This window comes from Lampris incognitus, chromosome 5 (assembly GCF_029633865.1).
Source record: "Lampris incognitus isolate fLamInc1 chromosome 5, fLamInc1.hap2, whole genome shotgun sequence".
Classification (NCBI taxonomy): Eukaryota; Metazoa; Chordata; class Actinopteri; order Lampriformes; family Lampridae; genus Lampris; species Lampris incognitus.
Window position 1 is genome coordinate 4,333,652 of NC_079215.1, and position 19,555 is coordinate 4,353,206.

At 47.3% G+C, this 19,555-nt stretch overlaps 1 protein-coding gene across 1 annotated transcript in view; it reads right to left on the bottom strand.

Moving 5' to 3' along the window:
• Positions 1–763: 763 nt before the first annotated feature.
• Positions 764–19,555, bottom strand: part of lcor (ligand dependent nuclear receptor corepressor) — a 154,973-nt gene continuing 136,181 nt past the window's right edge. Inside the window, exons 6-7 of the mRNA XM_056280960.1 lie at positions 18,829–18,931; positions 764–1,886 (exon numbers count right to left, since the gene is read on the bottom strand). Of these exons, the coding sequence (XP_056136935.1) occupies positions 764–1,886; positions 18,829–18,931 (1,226 nt within the window). The remainder of the gene's footprint in view (positions 1,887–18,828; positions 18,932–19,555) is intronic.

Genomic DNA, 19,555 nt, shown 5'->3' on the forward strand with positions numbered 1-19,555 from the left:
CCTGAATGACTTTCAAAAAGGACGGGTTAGTGTTGCTTTCGTCCTAAAAGAGTATAGTAGATATCTAAGGAGGAAAGCAAACATTTGCAGTTAAAGCGTAATGGCTACCTGGCGACAGGAAATGGGTTTTGATTTAGAGCCCTGGTGAATAATAACAATAGTATGATTCAAACTTTACAGTTGGCTTCAAACATATTTGACAGTTCACTTACCAATTTTAACTAGTGCTCCATGACAGAGGGGAGGGGTTAAAGAACGTTAATTTGTCAGTTTGCTCAAAAAGGGTTAATTTTCAACCTCTCCCCTCAATTTTCCTCCAATTGGAAGGGTCTGCAGTCTAAACTGCATTTAGAAGCAGTGACGGGTCAGTATTTCAAGTTCAGAAAAAAGGGGGATTAGGGTTTGGGCTGGGGATTATCAGCATGCTTAAGAAAATTTCATTAATTGTCATGTAACTCATGTCTTTATCTGCATTTGCTAAGCCTCTGGATTTGAAAGCTGAACAAATGCTTGTATGGCGTCGCTCAAGTGACACCTGTTAAAAAACAGCCGATTAGTTGTTTCTCTCCAGTTTGTTTAACGAATCCTCCTCCTATTATCCCTGCATTTGTGCTCACCCAGATACTGCAAAATAAATTGGCACAAATAAAGCCCCATCCATTCTCAAATTACTTTCGTCATTTGTCTGAGGTTTATAAGGTTTTTGTCATTTCAATCGATTGGTTTTGAATTGTCACTGAACTCCTCTTTTTTCCCCCCCATCTCAGTCGTCTTTGAGTTCAGCAGCTGCCACCAGAGGTGGTCCATCTTCCCGCGGGGTGGCGGTGGGTGTGTTCTCCAGCTCAGCGGCAGAGTCCTGGCTTCCTCCTTCCATCCTCATCATGAGCTTAAGCTTCTTCTTTGGGGGGTTTTTCAGGGTTCCCATACGCTCCTTCACCTTGTACTCCAGGGTGCTGTGTGGGATCCCATAGATGTTCTGGGCCTTGGACACGCTCATCTTCCCGTTCATCACCACTGCTATGGCCTCCTCCAGGATCTCACTGTTGTACTGGCGGTAGCGGCCCCTCTTCTTCCTTGGCTGCTTGGAACCGGGGTCTCCTTCCACATCGGAGGCAGAGTATGCCGGGCCAGAGGTAGGATGGTCCACATCAGAGCTCCAGTAGTCGGCCGCCCCATCCAGCAGACCCCCAAGGCTTCCTCCCAGCCCTGCCCGGCGGTTCTGCTTTGGCAGGATAGCTCTCAGCTTACGGCTAAGGGCGTTCTCCGTGTTGCTGCCCCCCCCCATCCCAATGGCCCCGTATCCGTAAAGCTCAGAGGCATGGGAGTCCCAGGAGAGATCCATGCCCCTGACCTGGGGGATCTTCAGGTCCACCGGAGGGGAGTGGCCCTGCTCCCTCTTGCTCTCCTGGTTGTGGTGGGCCTTCGAGAGCTGGCTGTGGTGGCGATGATGGTGGATGGAGCTCTTCGAAGAGAAGGCTCCGTGGTGGTTGTGGTGATGGTTCTCCAGGAACATAGGCAGCTCTTTGAGGTCACTGAGGGTCCCGCTCAGCGCTCCACTGGCCTGCTTCAGCTTCAGCAGACTGTCAAAGTGGGCCTTGCCCCCCCAGGGGGAGGGAGACCCATCCTGGCCCAGCAGGGTGTGAGACTGCCCATGGTTAAGCAAACCAGCTGACTCCAGATTAGCCAGTGACAGAGCCGCAGGCTGACTCAGGAGGCGATGCTTCTGGCTTAGGAGTTCTTCTTTGATAAGCAATGAGCGGGCCAGTGGAGGCTTGAGGGAGGTGGAACTGACATAGTTGTCCCTCAGTCCATCCTGCAAGCTTCTTGGCAGCGGGCTGTCATCCTCGTCCACCTCTCTGATGGTGCGGTCCAACCTAAGGGAGCACCTGTGTAGAAAAAAAGAGGAGTTAGGAAAGGGAAGTTCTTGTTTTCTTATAAAATTTGATTATTCAAAATTCCAGTCAGAATTCAAGATAAAGAGAGAAGGTATACAATTTTCTTATTTTAGCACTGTCTTACCAACCCATTCCAAGCAAGTAGGCCATACGCTCCCACCCTGTCTTTGTGCATACTGTCCCATAGTTAAACATATTTATAAAATGTTTCCACCTGCCGGAGTATAAATAGAGCATATACGATCATTTTACAAACAGCAATTCTAAGCAATATGTGCACGATACGTTTGTTTACAGTTTGATTTGCACTGACTAATTACACTGATAGGAAACTGTAATGCAAAAATAAGGGTGTAAGGCTTCATCAATTCCTACTGTGAATTTAGTATTGAAATGGTTTGTGACTGTACATCAGATGTAAGCTTTTATTTGCAGCGTAACTTGATACCATCCATTTAAGATGTACAGTGGTGTGAAAAAGTGTTTGCCCCCTTCCTGATATCTTATTTTTTTGCATGTTTGTCACACTTAAATGTTTCAGATCATCAAACGAATTCAAATATTAGACAAAGATAACACAAGTAAACAGAAAATGCAGTTTTTTAATGAAGGTTTTTATTATTAAGGGAAAAGAAAAATCCAAACCTACATGGCCCTGTGTGAAAAAGTGATTGCCCCCCCCCTGTTAAAACATAAATTAAGTGTGGTTTATCATCTTTGGAAAGCTGAGTTCAATTTCTCTAGCCATACCCAGGCCTGATTACTGCCACACCTCTTCTCAGTCAAGAAATCACTTAAATAGGACCTGCCTGACAAAGTGAAGTAGACCAAAAGATCCTCAAAAGCTAGATATCATGCTGCACTCCAAAGAAATTCAGGAACAAATGAGAAACAAAGTAATTGAGCTCTATCAGTCTGCAAAAGGTTATAAAGCCATTTCTAAAGCTTTGGGACTCCAGCGAACCACAGTGAGAGCCATTATCCACAAATGGTGAAAACATGGAACAGTGGTGAACCTTCCCAGGAGTGGCTGGCCGACCAAAATTACCTCAAGAGCGCAGCGACGACTCATCCAAGAGGCCACAAAAGACCCCACAACAACATCCAACGAACTGCAGGCCTCACTTGCCTTAGTTAAGGTCAGTGTTCATGACTCCACCATAAGAAAGAGACTGGGCAAAATGGCCCGCATGGCAGAGTTCCAAGACGAAAACCACTGCTGAGCAAAAAGAACATAAAGGCTCATCTCAGTTTTGCCAGAAAACATCTTGATGATCCCCAAGACTTTTGGGAAAATACTCTGTGGACTGACGAGACAAAAGTTGAACTTTTTGGAAGGTGTGTGTCCCATTACATCTGGCGTAAAAATAACACAGCATTTCAGAAAAGGAACATCATACCAACAGTAAAATAAGGTGGTGGTAGTGAAATCCTTCACTTGAGGCAACAACTCATCCCCAACCCAGAGGGAGGGAGCAATCCACTATTTTCCGGTAGAGAACCATGGCCTCAGACTTGGAGGTGCTGACTTTACCATTACAAACAAATTTCACTAAACTCAGCTGCATCAAAACAAGACAAGAAAGGTTAAAACGAGGTAAGATAAGATAAGATAAGATAAGATAAGATAAGATAAGATAAGATAAGATAAGATAAGATAAGATAAGATAAGATAAGATAATTAAAGATAGGAAAATGTAAAATGAGAGAATAAGAGACCAGTAATCCCTGCTGGGGAACTGACAATAGCCATGTCAGTATGTAGAAAGTTAATAGGATTCCAGCTTGAGTTGTTGCAGCAAGTAGTTGCCAACAATTTGCTGCATTTTTTTCCCTCAGCAGTTACTGCTGAAAGTGGATTAGTTCTTTGCAATGGCTCAATAATTAAATTATAGCCGAAGTAGCGAAGAGATTAAAGGCATTATGTTGTTCTCTCTGATATCGTTATTTACATCTCAACAATTACTGCTCATATATAACTCATTAGACACACACCCACACACACAAGCACACACACACACACACACACACACACACTCACAGGAGACTAAAGGCTTTAATTAAGCATAGAACACTGGTTCTACTTAGTGTAGCCTTTTACACATCAGGAAATTTATCTTGTCTTTGCATTCGGCACGATCTTAATGGTTCATTCTTTCTGCATTCTCAATTCATCTGGTAATGGCTCGCCCTCATCGGCCTCAGCTCTGATCTGTAGCAGGGCTGAACAACCTTAAACATGTTAATGTAGCATTTTCTCCTATTTATGCCATGGTCATGAAAAACGGGCCCCTGAACACACACAGTACATACAACTCTCTAGCAAGCAGCAGGAACGGTCAACACTGCCAGCGCGTTCTCATACCGACTCTTTTTAGTTGGTTTTCTGGTGATCAGCTAATGGCCACTGCTTGCTTTTTTTTACCCCCCCCCCCTTTTCTCCCCAACTGTACTTGGCCAATTACCCCACTCTTCCAAGCCGTCTCGGTCTCTGCTCCACCCCCTCTGCCGATCCGGGAGGGCTGCAGACTACCACATGCCTCCTCCCATACATGTGGAGTCACCAGCCGCTTCTTTTCACCTGACAGTGAGGAGTTTCATCAGGGGGACATAGTGCATGGGAGGATCACGCTAGTCCCCCCAGTTCCCCCTCCCCCTCGAACAGGCATCCCGACTGACCAGAGGAGGCGCTAGTGCAGCAACCAGGACACATACCCACATCCGGCTTCCCACCCGCAGACACGGCCAATTGTGTCTGTAGGGACACCCGACCAAGCTGGGGATAACACTGGGATTCGAACCGACGATCCCCGTGTTGGTAGGCAGCCGAATAGACCACTACCCGGATGCCCTACTGCTGACTTTTTGAATAAATACTTTTTTATTTTATACACTTGCTAATGTCTAATGTCGCTGCACACATTTTTCGTTCACAGTGACTGGCTTCAACAGAAGTGGTTGAAGTCATGTGAGAGAGAAAAAAGAACTTGGCGTAACGCTTTGTACATGTGAGCTTTTCTGCCTTCCTTCTGATCTCTCCCCATTCAAATGAATGCCAGCTCTTGAAAAAAGCAAAACTGGGGGAACACAGGCCTTTTTCTCAACGGTCCAATCGCTAAGAGTTACGGACATAGCTTGACATTACACAGGTTTGAAGATGTGCTGTAGGGGGGAAATGACACAAGTTAATGAAATGTACCATGCTGAAACCAGTATCTAACCCAGTGGCGGCTGGCCAGTACAGGGTGCTGGGGCGCCGCCCCCTTCAAATATCAAGAGATGAAAATCTACTTAAACATGTTAAATACAATTTAGTTGTATAATGCAAATAATGATGAAATAAAAGTGTGTTTCAGTCTGTGAGCGCCTGTCAGCAGCATTAAATATTGGTTCAAATGGTGTTTGGTTGATTTGTCTGAATACATATACTTCCTGGGTGAGGGGCGTCGGCCAAACCATACCTTATGTAAGCCCTCAAACCTGTGGCGAGCAGGTGACCTGAAGCTGCAGTCTGATTGGTTTCTTCAGATTTTACAGGGGGTGCAGTTCTGTGAGCCCCAGACACGCCCACCTTTATTGGCAGTGAATTGGTATTGTTTTAATGTTTTTTGATCTAATGTGACTGGACAATTCTCGTGGCTGTCAATCATGTTCACACCCACCACCACGCCTCGTCTCAACTCTCAATCATCCACCGTCTACCAACCCTGATAAAATCTATAGGCTACACTGTCTTTCTTAATAACTCTGTTAAAGCAGCTGTCAGGTGTGCTGCGCCAAGGTACATTGCAACCCCCCCCAAACATTTTTAGCAGCAGCCGCCACTGATCTAACCCCTAACTGGTCCTGATGAGCAGGTTGGTGCCTTGCATGGCAGCCTCCACCATCAGTGTGTGAATGGGTGAATGTGAGACATACACCGTAAAGCAGTTAGAGTGGTCGGTAGACTAGAAAAGCGCTGTATAAATGCAGTGCATTTACCATTTATCTGCTAAACAAATGAATAATGTAATAACAACGAGGGAGATGACAGAAGGGGGCTGGAAACCACAGCAGGAGACGTAACTAATTATACTGAAATGCTTATCCGCTAGCTGTTAACCCCACCAGTTAAAACCAAAGGCAAGGAACTAATTGCAGGGTTTTGGGAAATATTCAGATTTTATATTTTTTCTTGCTCCATTTATTATTATTATTATTGACATTACGACTTTTTAAAAGGCTCCATCCTACCTTATCTACAGTAAGTTGTTAAAACTGCAATAATCCAAAGTCAAAATACATCAAAATGCATTTATTTTAAGCCCACAGACGTTTAGCTATGAGCATACCTCCCAGAGTAAATGTCCAAACAATTCAAATACAAACACCACATGAAACCTTCTCACAGAATATATCTGTTCATTAATATATCTGTTCATTGATATATCTGCTCATTAATATATTTTTTCATTAACATATCTGTTCATTAATATAGCTGTTCGTTAATATATTGTTCATTAATATAGCTGTTCATTGTGCTTCGGTTGTGCCACAATATTAAATCGTCATGGCCTTTTATTGCAATTTTGCATTGGATTTGATTTTCCCACACCTAGTTCGTAGTTATTTTTATTGTTATTATCAACATCATCCTCATCCTCATTATTACTATTACTATTGTTGTTGATATTATTATAAATAATTTATACTATATTTTATTGAGCCACGCTGCTAGATGTTAGACAGAGAGAGAGAGAAAGCGAGAGCGAGAGCAAGAGAAAGAAAGAGAGCGAGAAAGACAGCGAGAGACAGAAAGACAGAAAGAGAGCAAGAGAGAACAAGTGAGAGAGAGAATGAGAGAGAAAGAGAGCGATACAGTGAGCGACAGAAAGAGAGAGAGCGAGAGAGACAGAAGACAGAGTAAGCGAGAGAGAGACAGAAAGACAGCAAGAGAGCGCGAGTGAGAGAGAGCGATACAGTGAGCGAGAGAGAAAGAGAGAGGGCGAGAGAGACAGAAAGACAGAGCTAGAGAGAGCGAGCAAGCGAGAGGGAGAGAGAGAGAGCTGGAGCATGGCCAACACTTTAAGACTAATATTTATCCCAGCCAGGGTGATAAGTGGATTAACCCTGGCAAAACCCCCATATACCCCAGATATTTGCGGCATGCTGAATAATTAAAATGATTCACAAGTATTGTGAAATAATCGCCGCTCCGCCGCCACAGAGCCACGCCGACGCATTACAAGGTTCCCCTGAATGGAAAGCCAAGGTGGCTCCACTTGAAATAATGTGGCCATGGTCCCTTCTGCTAAGTAACTATAGCAACAGAAACCTTTTATAAGTGTTTTAAAAAGGGGTAGGGGTGGCGGTGGCGGGGTGGTAATAGTATCATACTAATAAAGGCGAAGTCATTCTGTAAAGGGTTTACAGGGAACAGAACCATGGCTGGGAATGCTGCGTGCATCCGCCATGGAGGGCTATTCTGAGGAGGTGCAACTTGATGTGCGATGCGGGTAGTCCTCAACAGGGGGTTTAAAACAGATTATCGCGGTGGGCGGTCTCGGGCTTGTGGAAAACAATGGAGGGTTAATGAGAGACCTTTTTGTCTACACTCTGATTAAGCATTTTCTAATATGAAGCATGCAGTCATCAGGGAGCCTCCACCGGCGAATGCCGACGGAGCTGAGGATTACACTTGACGCTCCACTTGTAGAATAGGGGCATAGAAATGCACACGCAAACCACGCAAACCACACACACACACACACACACACACACACACACACACACACACACACACACACACACAATTCTATTATGGCCAGGGTTCCCCCAAGATATGGATTCAAAGAACCGTGTTTCAGTGCACCGCTGCAGAAGGGAGATGAAGAACATCCTGGTATGTAGATCTGTGTTGAGCTCATGGGGGGGGGTGTCTGGTGGGGGACAGCGAGATGGGGGGGGGGTGGAACAAGATATCCCTCCTCCGTCCATACAGCGCCTTCATCCCAACCGCTCATCTCCCTCATTAATATTACATGACCTGATCGTTCAAGACTCCCGGTGTTTGATGAAGTGTAGCTAAGGGCCTTCGGGGCCTTGGGGGCCCTGAGGCTTCAGACCGATTCGGTTCTTTAACAATGGAAGCACTAGACCCTCAGTGCCCATACTATAACCGAGCGGCCGGGGCTGCAGCGGATGTCTGCTGGCATGACAACATCCACTGTCCTCCAATGCAAAGGGCATCAAGCCTGATTGTGTGCAACTGTAAAGCTGCACAAGGCAACTTCCTCCCTGTGGCGGGAAATGAAGAGGCGTGCTCCTTATGCTGACTGCGATTCCCAAAACACTGTTTCCTGTCACTTGAACGATGTAAGAAAGCAAGCATGGATAACTGTCCCCAACACTCTGACTTCTCATATTGTTTCATCTGTGTGTAAGCGACAAACTCTATTTAAATCGATTCACATTTAAATAAACATCCATCCATCCATTATCCCAACCGCTTATCCTGCTCTCAGGGTCGCAGGGATGCTGGACCCCATCCCAGCAGTCACTGGGTGGCAGGCAGGGAGACACCCTGGACAGGCCGCCAGGCCATCACACAGGGCCGATATACACACGCATTCGCACCTAGGGACAATCTAGTACGGCTGAGTCACCTGACCTACATGTCTTTGGACTGTGGGAGGAAACCGGAGCACCCGGAAGAAACCCACGCAGACACGGGGAGAACATGCAAACTCCACACAGAGGACGACCCAGGACCACCCCCAAGGTTGGACTACCCCGGGGCTCGAACCCAGGACCTTCTTGCTGTGAGGCGACCGTGCTAACCACTGCGCCACCGTGCCGCCTAGTGTGAATATAACATACACATTACACAGATGCTAGTCTAGAAGTATGTAAAGTACGTCACTTCCTGTGCGCCAAGGAAGATTTTGCGGAAAGCAAAGCATGGGACACGCTAAGCAACCGACAAACGGATAAACCCATGTAAATAAATTTTATTTTTTCTATTCCCCCCCACCTTTTTCTCCCCAGTTGTACCCGGCCAATCGCCCCACTCTCCGAGCCGTCCCGGTCTCTGCTCCACCCCCTCTGCTGATCCGGGGAGGGCTGCAGACTACCACATGTCTCCTCCGATACATGTGGAGTCACCAGCCGCTTCTTTTCACCTGACAGTGAGGAGTTTCACCAGGGGGACGTAGCGCGTGGGAGGATCACACTATTCCCCCCAATTCCCCCTCCCCCTTAACAGGTGCAGAGGTGTAAAAACCCGGTCCAGAAAGTAAAAACCCTAACCGTGTCTTTATTCCATCCATGTTTTAAACCAGCTGAATTGGAAAACTAGTCAGTGCAATCAGATGGTTTAGTACATGGGTGGGGTAAAGACACAGTTAGGGTTTTTACTTTCTGGACCGGGTTTTTACACCTCTGAACAGGCGCCCCGACCGACAAGGAGGCGCTAGTGCAGCGACCAGGACACATACCCACATCCGGCTTCCCACCCGAAGACACGGCCAACTGTGTCTGTAGGGACGCCCGACCAAGCCGGAGGTAACACGGGGATTCAAACCAGCGATGCCCGGGCTGGTAGGCAACGGAATAGACCGCTACGCTACCTGAACGCCCATTTTTTCTATTTTTAATGACACTTGGGGGGGATATTTTCAACACTAATTGCAATCAAAAGGTAATTTCCCTATAAAAGTATTCCCTCAAGCAGCTTTAAGATCTGCACCACCAAATTAGTATCGGCCTTCTGACCGCTAAAATACGTTTTAATGTACAGAAAAATACACGACATGATGTCATCACATGGCACACGGTGCATAGGCAGCGTACTACAGTTTATAAAACGTGGGCTATCGAGACATAAGAAATTCTTTATCTGTCAATCCATCCATTCACCTTCAACCAAACATGTTTAAGGGTCAGAGACGTGGCGGCGACATGGCCGGCGCAGCAGTCAACGTGTTCTCTCTGCTAACTTTGTGCTGCTTGTCCCGGGAGTGCCCCTGGCCTTGCCGTGCCAGCTGGGATATTTTACACAATCCCTCCAGTACGTCCCAGGTCTGCCTTGAGGCCTCCTCCTCTATACGTAACTCCGCAGGGAGGTACCTCCCATCGCCGTGGATCCACTGTGTAATATCTCTGAACACATTTCCACACACAAGTGCATCAATTTCTTCACGCTTTGCATACTTACTGTGTGCTATTTAATGACTATGCCTACAATGAGTAATTTACTGTAGCCACTTAAGGCAACGTCTTCCTCATTTGAATCTTATGTTAGAAGGTATATGAGTTATTATGTGTAATGTGACTTTCCGACTGTTGGGGCATTTGATGGCATTAATGTGATCAACTGAGCATGGCAGTCACTTCAGTTTAGAGTGACAGGCTGATGGAGGAGACAGAGAGAGGCATTCACCAGCACTGGGCTGCACGGTGCTCCAGTTGTTAGCACTGTTGCCTTACAGCAAAAAGGTCCTGGGTTCGAACCCCAGGCCGGCACAGCTCCTTTCTGTGTGGAGTTTGCATGTTCTCCCTGTGTCTGCGTGGGTTTCCTCCAGGTGCTCCGGTTTCCTCCCAGCATCAAAAAGACATGCATGTTAGGGTTAATACTCCTGCCTGTGCCCCTGAGCAAGGCAATGGAAAGAAGAACTGGAGTTGGTCCCCGGGTGCTGCAGCTGCCCACTGCTCCGATACAATAGGATGGTTCCATGCAAAAGACTAATTTCATTGTAACCTGTACGACAAAATAAAGTGGCTTTCCTCTTTTTCTTCTTCTAAATGGCACCTGGCTGGGCGTCTGGGTAGTGTAGTGGTCTATTCCGCTGCCTACCAACACAGGGATCGGCGGTTCGAATCCCCGTGTTACCTCCGGCTTGGCCGGGCATCCCTACAGACACAGTTGGCCGTGTCTGCGGGTGGGAAGCCGGATAATAACAATAATACATGTTATTTGTGGGCGCCTCTCACAGAACACAGTAAAAGACAAGCAGCACTGTATCAGACAGGATAAAGTCAACACAAAGCAGGGTAGACAATAAAAGTTAACACAACAGATAAGTATAAAATCAGCATCTGCACAAAACTCAGTGAAGCGTGGATCAGACTGAATATGCCAGTTTGAAAACGTGCGTTTTGAGATGGGATGTGAAGGTTGAAAGAGAGTCAATGTTGTGAATATCTTGTGGGAGAGAGTTCCATAGGTGGGGGACAGAATGACTGAAGGCTCTAGACCCCAAGGTAGTCAAGCGGGCCGATGGTGTAGTGAGTTGTACAGCAGAAGAGGAAGGATGTGGGTATGTGCCCTGCACTGGCGCCTCCTGTGGTCAGTCGGGGTGGAGGACTGGGGGGAATAGCGTGATCCTCCCATGCGATACATCCCCCTGGTGAAACTCCTTGCTGTCAGGTGAAAAGAAGTGGCTGGCGATTCCACATGCATTGGAGGAGGCATGTGGTAGCCTGCAGCCTTCCCCAGATCGGCAAGAGGGGGTGGGGCAGCGACCGGGACGGCTTGGAAGGGTGGGGTAATTGGCTGGATACATCTATCCATCCGTCATCCGAACTGCTTATCCTGCTCTCAGGGTTGCGGGGATGCTGGAGCCTATCCCAGCAGTCAATGAGCGACAGGTGGGGAGACACCCTGGGCAGGCCGCCAGGCCATCACAGGGCCCACACACACACACACACACACACACACACACACACACACACACACACACACACACACACTTAAGGACAATTAAGTACGGTGATTCACCTGACCTACATGTCTTTGGACTGTGGGAGGAAACCGGAGCACCCGGAAGAAACCCACAGAGACACGGGGAGAACATGCAAACTCCACACAGAGGACGACTTGGGACGACCCCCAAGGTTGGACTACCCAGGAGCTCGAACCCAGGACCTTCTTGCTGTGAGGTGACCGCACTGACCACTGCACCACCGTCCTGCCTGTCCGGATACAATTGGGGAGAAAAGGAGGGGGGGGAATCACTCTTGTAAATAACCGACCTTGAGGGGGCGCAATGGTGTGAGATTGACGAGACCCAATTGCATGCTTATTTGCTGATTTTCATCATGGCCGGTGTGTCTTACAGCCGACTAAGAGTCCAGGATGCTGAGACAGGCGGGGCCAAAGTCTGGAGCCATCACGTCTCTAAGAAAGTTCTCATGTCTTCTCAGGGGCCATCGGGCTCGACGACTTTAAAACAAGAGCTGCCAGATAGAGACACGCATGTTTTGTCTACATGCCTCACTTCAACTGGCTCCATTAGGTTATTTATCAAAAAATATAAATACTGCAGTAATGGATGACAGGTCGAAACCGTAGTTTTACTGCATACATTTATTCTTTCATACTAATCTTTCAGTTAAATATGACAATTCCCCCTGCCGCCATCATACTGAATATAACTGATAAACTATCGCTTTGTTTCACAAACGGGCACGCTGAGAGCTAAATGTGGCTGTCAACGATAGAAAAAAGACCCCGTGTCCATAAATATTAATTATATTGCCAGGAACTGAGATGAAGATTATAATTATGGAGCATTTTTTCCATTAATTTGTTTGGTTGTGTTACTGTAGAATATGTGTAAGTGTAAGCCACTTTATTTTGTCATTGTTTTTTTTGGTTACAATAAAATGTGTTCTCTGCATCCTATTGTATAGCAGCAGTGGGAAGCTGCAGCACCCGGGGACCAACTCCATGTCTTCTTTCCATTGCCTTGCTCATGAGCACAGGCAGGAGTATTAACCCTAACATGCTTTTTTTTTTTTTTAAGATTTTAGCCCCTCTTTCTCCCTGATTGTCCAGCCAATTACCCCACTCTTCTGAGTTGTCCTGGTCTCTGCTCCACCCCCTCTGCTGATCTGGGGAGGGCTGCAGACTACCACATGCCTCCTCCCATTCATGTGAAGTCGCCAGCCGCTTCTTTTCACCTGACAGTGACGAGTTTCACCAGGGGGATGCAGTGCGTGGGAGGATCACGCTATTCCCCCCAGTTCCCCTCCCCCCCGAACAGGCGCCCTGACTGACCAGAGGAGGCGCTAGTGCAGCGACCAGGACACATATCCACATCTGGCTTCCCACCCACAGACACGGCCAGTTGTGACTGGTGTCTGTAGGGACGCCCGACCAAGCTGGAGGTAACATGGGGATTCGAACCGGCGATCCCCGTGTTGGTAGCTAATGGAACAGACTGCTACACTACCCGAACACACCCATGCATGTCTTTTTGATGGTGGGAGGAAACCGGAGTGCCCGAAGGAAACCCACACAGACACGGGGAGAACATGCAAACTCCACACAGAAAGGACCCGGGACGGCCTGGGGTTCAAACCCAGGACCTTCTTACTGTGAGGCAACAGTGCTAATCATTGGGCCACTGTGCTGCCATACCGATACACTATGTCCTGGCAGGGTTTCCAATCTTTTCATTTCCCAAGACTTTTGCTTGGAGGTACAAGGCCACCTTTGCTCACAGAAGTCGTCTTCATTCAGCATCAAGTGTCAGAGGAAGCCTCCGCAGTCTCTACCTGGACTGTGTCCCATTCAGCTGCTCAGGAACAAACCACCCAAACTGATAAGCAGTCTCTACCTGGACTGTGTCCCATTCAGCTGCTCAGGAACAAACCATCCAAACTGATAAGCAGTCTCTACCTGGACTGTGCCCCATTCAGCTGCTCAGGAACAAACCACCCAAACTGATAAGCAGTCTCTACCTGGACTGTGTCCCATTCAGCTGCTCAGGAACAAACCACCCAAACTGATAAGCAGTCTCTACCTGGACTGTGTCCCATTCAGCTGCTCAGGAACAAACCATCCAAACTGATAAGCAGTCTCTACCTGGACTGTGTCCCATTCAGCTGCTCAGGAACAAACCACCCAAACTGATAAGCAGTCTCTACCTGGACTGTGTCCCATTCAGCTGCTCAGGAACAAACCATCCAAACTGATAAGCAGTCTCTACCTGGACTGTGTCCCATTCAGCTGCTCAGGAACAAACCATCCAAACTGATAAGCAGTCTCTACCTGGACTGTGTCCCATTCAGCTGCTCAGGAACAAACCATCCAAACTGATAAGCAGTCTCTACCTGGACTGTGTCCCATTCAGCTGCTCAGGAACAAACCACCCAAACTGATAAGCAGTCTCTACCTGGACTGTGTCCCATTCAGCTGCTCAGGAACAAACCATCCAAACTGATAAGCAGTCTCTACTTGGACTGTGTCCCATTCAGCTACTCCGTGAACAAACTGCCCAAACTTAAGGCACTGATATGCAGTCTCAGCACCTACAAATTACTCTACAAATATGCCAACTCTACCAGTAAAAATATATACTGACAATTTTCCATGATATTAATAATACTTCCAGGATGTTTGATAAATTTTCCAGGTGTTTTCCATGACTAGGAAACAAGTCTATACATTTCCAGGTTTTCCAGCATGCGTGGGAACCCTGCCTGGCTTCACCGGACCTGCTCACAGTTAACTCTGTTAACGGTTTGCTTACAGAAAGGGAAAGTTAAAGGGCTGAATATGAAGTCTCCAACTCTGACTCTCTTTCTAGCATGGGAGTACTTCAACGTTAAGCTGACAGGACTTCCAGGAGCTACTTTCTCATGACAAGCCAGCTGATGTAAAAACCTTGGTGTAGCTGATGATGTGCAAATGGCCTGTGAGGACTACAGAGGTGCAGTAATCTGTCTTGCAAATGACCAAAACAGAGAGGGAGAGAGCAGAATATATATATATATATATATATATATATATATATATATATATATATATATATATATATATATATATATATATAGTTGAGAAGTGGGGGTCCGATAGAGGACAACTCTGTTTAAAGCAAATTCAAGAGCACCTTCATTTCTTTAAAATGACGGTTTGGGTTTATGGATATAAGGTGGTATGAGTTACTGGTGGTGTTATCGATGTGTAGATGTTAGCTTGGTCGATGACTCCCGACCAAGAGACCTGGCTGCAAGTCCCAGCGAGCAGGCACGAAAATGAATGGCAGCAAACAGGGACAGCAGATAAAAACATACCAAGCCTAATAAAACGTCCATCCACCCATTATCCAAACTGCTGATCCTGCTCTCAGGGTCGCAGGGATGCTGGAGCCTATCCCAGTAGTCATTGGGCTTCAGGCTGGGAGACACCCTGGACAGGCTGCCAGGCCATCACAGGGCCGACAAACACACACACACACATTCACACCTAGGGACAATTTAGTACGGCCGAGTCACCTGACCTACATGTCTTTGGACTGTGAGAGGAAACCGGAGCCCCCGGAGGAAACCCACACAGACACGGGGAGAACATGCAAACTCCACACAGAGGATGACCCGAGACGACCCCCAAGGCTGGACTACCCCGGGGCTCGAACCCAGGACCTTCTTGCTGTGAGGCGACTGCGCTAACCACTGTGCCAGCGTGCCGCCATATAAATAATAAAACATAATAACACATGCACAATAAAAACCCACTCAACCATGTAAAAAACAATATGCGCTTCTGACGCTCGAATCTCCTCTCAGACCACTCTAAATCTTGGCACTACTTTTTGTTGTTGAAGATCGCCAGTGTATTACTACGCACTAGAGCCTGTTCACGTTTCTCAGTTTATGGATTGTTGCACGTTGTCTTTAAAACAACTGACAGGAGGCGTGACACGCAGAGCAAACACGCTGCAGTCTGTGGTCCATGTATGGATATCACGACTAGCTGAGTCATTCATACCTCCTTAATAGAGCCAAAGTTTCTCTTTAAATCTCTGTTGATTCTTTTTTCTGCAGTTTAAATGATGGTGAGAGACGTAATATACGTGGTGGTGTGGCCACTCTGCCCTCCCATCCTCCTTTTACCTGTTCCTCCTTCCCTGAATAACTTCACTTACACGTCCAACACACTGCGGGGGAGAGGCACTAGTAGTGAATAGCTTTTCTTTTCTCCCCAGTTGTACTTGGCCAATTACCCCACTCTTCTGAGCCGTCCCGCTCTCTGCTGCACCCTCTCTGCTGATCCAGGGAGGGCTACAGACTACCTCATGCCTCCTCCAATACATGTGGAGTCACTAGCCGCTACTTTTCCCTTGACAGTGAGGAGTTTTGCCAAGGGGCGGTAGCATGTGGGAGGATCACGCTATTCCCACCCAGTCCCCCCTTCCCCCTGAACAGGCGCCCCAACCGACCAGAGGAGGCGCTAGTGCAGCGACCAGGACACATACCCACATCCAGCTTCCCACCTGCAGACACAGCCAATTGTGTCCATAGGGACACCCGACCAAGCCGGAGGTAACACGAGGATTCGAACCGGCAGTCCCCATGTGGGTAGGCAACAGAATAGACCACCACGCCACCCGGACACCTTCTTTCACAAGGGTCAAGCAGAAACTAGCCTCGTGAGAGATGTCATGCAGCTTTCCCACCAGGGTATGTCAGTGTTTGACTGTTATTATTAATATTATGTATGCAGCTATGATGTCAGGGTTCTACTTCCTGTGTATTTTGTACTTGTGGTTGTTTCAAAGTGGGCATTAATTTTTTTAACTGTCAATAGACACAAGTTTTACTTTGCACAAAATTTCCATAACAGCAACGTTGCTACGATTCAGGTAGTTGTACTAAATGTGTTGAACCTCTGCTAATCCATCTTTCACCTGAAGATCAAAAGTATTCCTGGAGGTACCGGTCGTATTTATATCGTTTCATGTATTTATATCGTTTCATGTATTTATACTGTGTTCATGTAATGTTCATGAGCTCTTGACCTGACAAAAGCATGAAGATGAAAGGTGGAAACTTGGCAAAGCGCAGTTATCAATAAATGATCAATGGCATGAGATTTGTCAATAACAGCCCTGAAACGTGTGTGTGTGTGTGTGTGTGTGTGTGTGTGGGGGGGGGGGGGGGGTGATAGATAGATATATGAATTATGAATAACTGTGCATTAATATATCTATGCGACATGAGAGGCCCTGGTCCCACAATCGATGGGAGAAAAGGCATCGATCAGTCAAACAAATCTGATATGAGGGAGATGTGAGGTGGGAGGCGTTGGCTGAGCCACCCCGAGGAAGACCAGGGTGGGTGAGATCGAAGCCCGCCGCCCGCGATGTCACAATGGAGAAAAAGTTCACTTAGTTAACAATACAATAGTCGATAGGTCACAGTCTTTAAATGTATGAAGTTTTGTTCAGACCAACACCCCCGGGCACCTCGACTTTTGCATAAATAGATGCTGGCTGAGGTCTGGCTCGTGAGACGAGAGCCGTCACCGCCACATGGTACTTCTCATTTCACCGTCACCTCCACAAGGTACTTCCCATTTCAACGTCACCTCCACAAGGTACTTCCCATTTCACCATCACCTCCACATGGTACTTCCCATTTCACTGTCATCTCCACAAGGTACTTCCCATTTCACCGTCATCTCCACATGGTACTTCTCATTTCACCGTCACCTCCACAAGGTACTTCCCATTTCAACGTCACCTCCACAAGGTACTTCCCATTTCACCATCACCTCCACAAGGTACTTCCCATTTCACCGTCACCTCCACAAGGTACTTCCCATTTCACCGTCATTTCCACATGGTACTTCCCATTTCACCATCACCTCCAAATGGTACTTCCCATTTCACCGTCATTTCCACAAGGTACTTCCCATTTCAGCAGCATCAGGTCATTTTTGGGATATTGGCAACGTCTTTCATGTCAGCTGAGGAGGTTTGTTCTTCATGGCGTAGCAGCAAGACACATGCATGTATTTACAAGCCGTAGCTGAAAAGACTTGCAGAAGAAGACGATGTTTGTTCACAGACGAGGTGAAGTAAAATTATTATACTCGGGGCGTCTGGGTAGCGTAGCGGTCTATTCCGTTGCATACCAACACAGGGATCGCTGGTTCGAATCCCCGTGTTACCTCTGGCTTGGTCGGGCGTCCCTACAGACACAATTGGCCGTGTCTGTGAGTGAGAAGCCAGATGTGGGTATGTGTCCTGGTCACTGCACTAGCGCCTCCTCTGGTCGGTCGGGGCGCCTGTTTAGGGGGGAGGGGGAACTGGGGGGAATAGCGTGATCCTCCTGTGCACTACCGCCCCCTGGTGAAACTCCTCACTGTCAGGTGAAAAGAAGCGGCTGGCAACGCCACATGTATCAGAGGAGGCATGTGGTAGTCTGCAGCCCTCCCCGGATCAGCAGAGGGGGTGGAGCAGAGACTGGGACGGCTCAGAAGGGTGGGGTAATTGGCCAAGTACAATTGGGAAGAAAAGGGGGGGGGGGCTGTGCCATGGTCAGTACATATACCAGAGAGCGCCGGGCGAGGACGCGACCGCCCTGACACACCGCAATGCTTCTTACACTGTGACCATACGGCGCCCTAGTTACTGAGCCTCGTGTTATTTGTGAGTGCACTCTTATTGACGTTTTAAATGGCTTTATAGTTGGGGGTAGAGACAGAGACACAGACAGAAGTCAGGGAGAAAGACAGACAGAGAGGGATAGAGACAGACGGAGGGAGAGAGACAGATGGAGGGAGAGAGACAGTAAAAGCAAATCAGAGATAGCAAAACAGACATGTTAGATAACAGATACAGTATATGGAAAAAAGATACAGTAAAAAGACAGGACAGACAGACAGACATAAATGATATAAACAGACAGGACAGACAGATTTAAAGCAACAGACGGACAGAAACTCGACTAGTTTCTGACCAGAACCTGACTGAGGAACAGAGGACGAGATTGGGACTGGATTTCAACCCGGTCCTCCAGGAGGTCTTGTGTGTCTGTGGAGGTGTGGGATGTTAACCTCTCCCCTATTTGTCGAGCACATGACAGTCCTACCCTAGATCACGCTGGCTGCAGGCTTGCTAGCGGAGCCCGCTGGTATGTGTGTTGTGTAATCCTGTTGTCGTACCCTTTGACCCCCGGCGCAGGCGCGCTGGAGAAGCTGGGAGAGGTTTTGAGGAGACCGCCGCTCACGCTGTGGTTCTTCTTGGTGGAAAGGTCCAGTACACCATCTGAGTGTGTTACCACACACACACACACACACACACACACACACACACACACACACACACACACACACACACACACACACACAGCAAGTCAGAGGCAGGTAAAGCAGCAGTTTGTATATGAAGTATAAAATGAAAAGTCGTGTGTGTGCGTGCGCGCGTGTTGGTGTGTGCATGAGCGTTTCCGCATGTGTGTGAAAACACACTAACTACATGAATAAGCATATGACTACACATATATGTTTGCAAATTCAGTATAGACTCGTTTTCATGGAACATTCTTTTCCTTCCATGACACCTGCTGCAGGATGAGTGGTGTGGATAATGGATGGATGATGGATGGATGGATGGATGGACGATGGATGAATGATGTTTCATGTTTTTACTCTTGTGTTGTTTCTTTTAAACATTATTTGCCAACTTCAGCATCTCTTAATCCCATGAACACAAGGGACACTGTTATCTTTATTTTACATACACATCAAACAAACATAGAGGCTTACAAATACACTTGTATCTGTACACACACACACACATATAACCATCTCACAGACACACACACACACACACACACACACACACACATATATACACACACACAAGACACACACACACAATCTTTCAACC